The sequence below is a fragment of the Citrus clementina genome, unplaced genomic scaffold (assembly GCF_000493195.1).
Source record: "Citrus clementina cultivar Clemenules unplaced genomic scaffold, Citrus_clementina_v1.0 scaffold_9, whole genome shotgun sequence".
NCBI lineage: Eukaryota > Viridiplantae > Streptophyta > Magnoliopsida > Sapindales > Rutaceae > Citrus > Citrus x clementina.
The window spans coordinates 8,197,240-8,200,432 of NW_006261964.1; the positions used below are offsets into that span (position 1 = coordinate 8,197,240).

A 3,193-nucleotide genomic window follows, 5' to 3' on the forward strand; every position below is an offset into this window, starting at 1 on the left:
CTTGTAAACAAAACAAAAACTTAGAAAAATGACATAGAACTAGTTAATTCACATTAAGTGTGAAATAAAACAAAAAATGTGTAAATCACACATAAAACTAGTAAATTGATGGGAAAATGAGTAAATTAATGTTGGAGTTGTAATTTGTACGAAGAACTTGTAAACAAAACAAAAACTTAGAAAAATGACATAGAACTAGTTAATTCACATTAAGTGTGAAATAAAACAAAACATGTGTAAATCACACATAAAACTAGTAAATTAATTAAAAAAATGGTAAATTAATGTTGGAATTGTAATTTGCACGAAGAACTTGTAAACAAAACAAAAACTTGTAAAAATGACATAGAGCTAGTAAATTGACATTAATTGTGAAATAAAACAAAAAATGTGTAAATCACACATAAAACTAGTAAATTGATGGGAAAATGAGTAAATTAATGTTGGAGTTGTAATTTGTACGAAGAACTTGTAAACAAAACAAAAACTTAGAAAAATGACATAGAACTAGTTAATTCACATTAAGTGTGAAATAAAACATAAAATATGTAAACCACATATAAAACTAATAAATTAATGGAAAAATAGGTAAATTAATGTTACAGCTGTAAATTATGAGAAGAACTTGTAAATAAAACAAAAACTTGTAAATGTTGCATAAAACTTGTAAATCAACATTAACTTGTAAAAGTTTCATAAAAATTGTAAATTACACATAAAATTGGTAAATGTAACATGGAACTTGAGCAAAAAAGAGTAATTACCTGCTACTTAGGTAACAGGTTACCTATTTATTTAGAATTAATGGTAGAGATTTTTTATTGAAATCTAACGGTCCACGTCCATTACGGCATCAATGCCGTAAATTTAGTTACGGCATTATAGAATGACCCTGGTATAAATTTGTATTTCAAAATACTAATGTCTATTGGAGAGAAGTGAAATTTTGTTTGCATTTGTCTTGAATTATTTACAATTGAACGAGTCAAATCTGCGTATGATTGAATTATTGGAGTTGAATTCAATAGACAAACACACGATGAATAATTAAATTTAAATAAGGAAATGAACTATTATTCAAATTAAATTAGGAAAAAATTTGCAAGGATTTCCCTTTATTAGGGATACATGAATGCAAAGCCTTTAAGGTTAATTAAATAGTTCATTTTCTTTTGCTATTCTAAATAATTGTGTTTGGGTTGCATCCTCATACAAAGCCTTTTTTTATAACCTTTTTACATTGTGAAATCTTCTTTAGAGTAGTGAAAATTGGTCTTTAGGAGAGCACTTTGCACGCGCCTAGACTAATTCTCAGAGAGTTGGTGTTTGCAGGTCGGATAACAACTTTTGATTGGGGGAGGCAACTGTCTAGTTTCATATTGCGAAAACTGGGTAATTATTGCAACTTCTATGTTATTATCATTGACAAGCCATTATTCATTGCAGTTATGCTTGCTTCGGGCCATTCAATTATGTCTATTTAAATTATATTGGTTATTATTTGACTTATCCTGTGTTGTCTCGGATGAGGCTGCGTTAAAAAAATTACTTGAGAAAAAGATGGGCCTGATCAAAGAAACAGACCATTATGGGTGGACTCCAATTCATTACGCTGCATATTATAATCAATATCAACAGATACATGTACTATTAGAAAATGATCAAACTGCTGCAGATATTGCTGACAAAGATCGAAAGATGACAGCTCTTCATTTGGCAGCAGGCCAAGGGCACGCCCGAACAGTTGAAACAATTCTTTTCCTTGATCCAAAATGTTATGAACTGGTCGATCACAGGGGATGGAATTTTCTTCATTATGCTATGGTTAGTTTTAAATTTCATGAATTAAAAATTCTTTTAAAAAATCCATTAGCGAGGAGCCTTATAGATGAGGGGGATAACAATGGGAACACACCTCTCCATGTGCTTGCTGCTATCCGTCCAAAAGAATTCTTTAAAATTAAAGTGAGATATGACGCTGGAGGCAACTATGGCGCTGTCAACAAGCAAAATGTTAGTGTTACAGATGTGTTGATATATGGCTCTCGTGAGGTAACTAAATTAATTTGTTCTCTCAACTTATATATCAAGCTAGCCTATTTTATTTTTCATTACTTTATTAACTTTTTTTTTTTCTAATTTTTTGCTATTAGTTAACACTTTCAAATGTAAATTTTCAGGAAGAAGTTCGGAATTTATCCAAAGATAATGGTAGAGGACAATATCCAGATGGTGTTATATGCAAAAGAGCACAGGTAGGAATAAATAAGCTTGGTGAATCTAGAAAAGACTCTTGAAATGAGATTTTAGGTTCTACTTGAAGAGTGACATCAATAAAGAGTTTCAAAAGAGATCTTCAAGTTGTATTGTAATTCTCTCTCTTCAATATTATAGAGTGACATCTCCCTCGTTCATTAATAGTATATTAATTTGTATATGAGCAATCAAACAATATTGGATCGATCGATCAAGTAAAACACAAAATCATGTAAACACTCCCAATAATATCAAAACAACAATTGCAACAGCTTCGTCTTAACATGATCACTTTCAATATATGTAAGTCAACAATGTCAACCAACTTCCTCCAATTGCAATTTATAGAATGCTAAACACAATTAATAAACATAAATTACAAAAATATAAATTAAATGAGCAGCCCCCAAATAGCACGATTTTTACAAGAAAACCTTTAATCCTCACGATATAGGGTAAAAACCTCAACACATGATTATCCACGTATAGACAAAATAATCCACTATGAAAATAATGTGCAAATCATTGCACCCCTAGGCCACCATGTTTTAATTTATTTTTTAAACTACAATTTAGTACTATTAGAATCCTAATTGTCAAAGCTACTCAAGGTATAACTATTAAGGAGCTTCAATTCGTTGTAAATTTAGGGTCAAATCTTTATTAATTAATTGACAATTAGCTATATCCTGACCATCCAGCAATCTAATATATTCGGCAGATTCAATTATTTACCTTAATTTTATATGTGATATTTATTTGTCACTACAACAAAAATGAGCTTCTATGGTAGAGTTGTTGCGGTATATTATAATTACATGCTGTTAAAAATATGTAAAGACGGAAGGTATTAAAATATTCACCATTAAAATATGCAGCTATATAATAAGACGGCATATTTTGAAAAAATGCCGTTGATTGCTCTAGATAATAAATT

General features: G+C 29.9%; 1 protein-coding gene across 1 annotated transcript in view; it reads left to right on the forward strand.

The window, feature by feature from the left end:
• LOC18032330 (ankyrin repeat-containing protein At5g02620) overlaps positions 1-2,297 on the forward strand; it is a 10,478-nt gene extending 8,181 nt beyond the window's left edge. Inside the window, exons 3-4 of the mRNA XM_006420426.2 lie at positions 1,531-2,052; positions 2,154-2,297. Of these exons, the coding sequence (XP_006420489.2) occupies positions 1,531-2,052; positions 2,154-2,297 (666 nt within the window). The remainder of the gene's footprint in view (positions 1-1,530; positions 2,053-2,153) is intronic.
• The last annotated feature ends 896 nt before the right edge of the window (positions 2,298-3,193 follow it).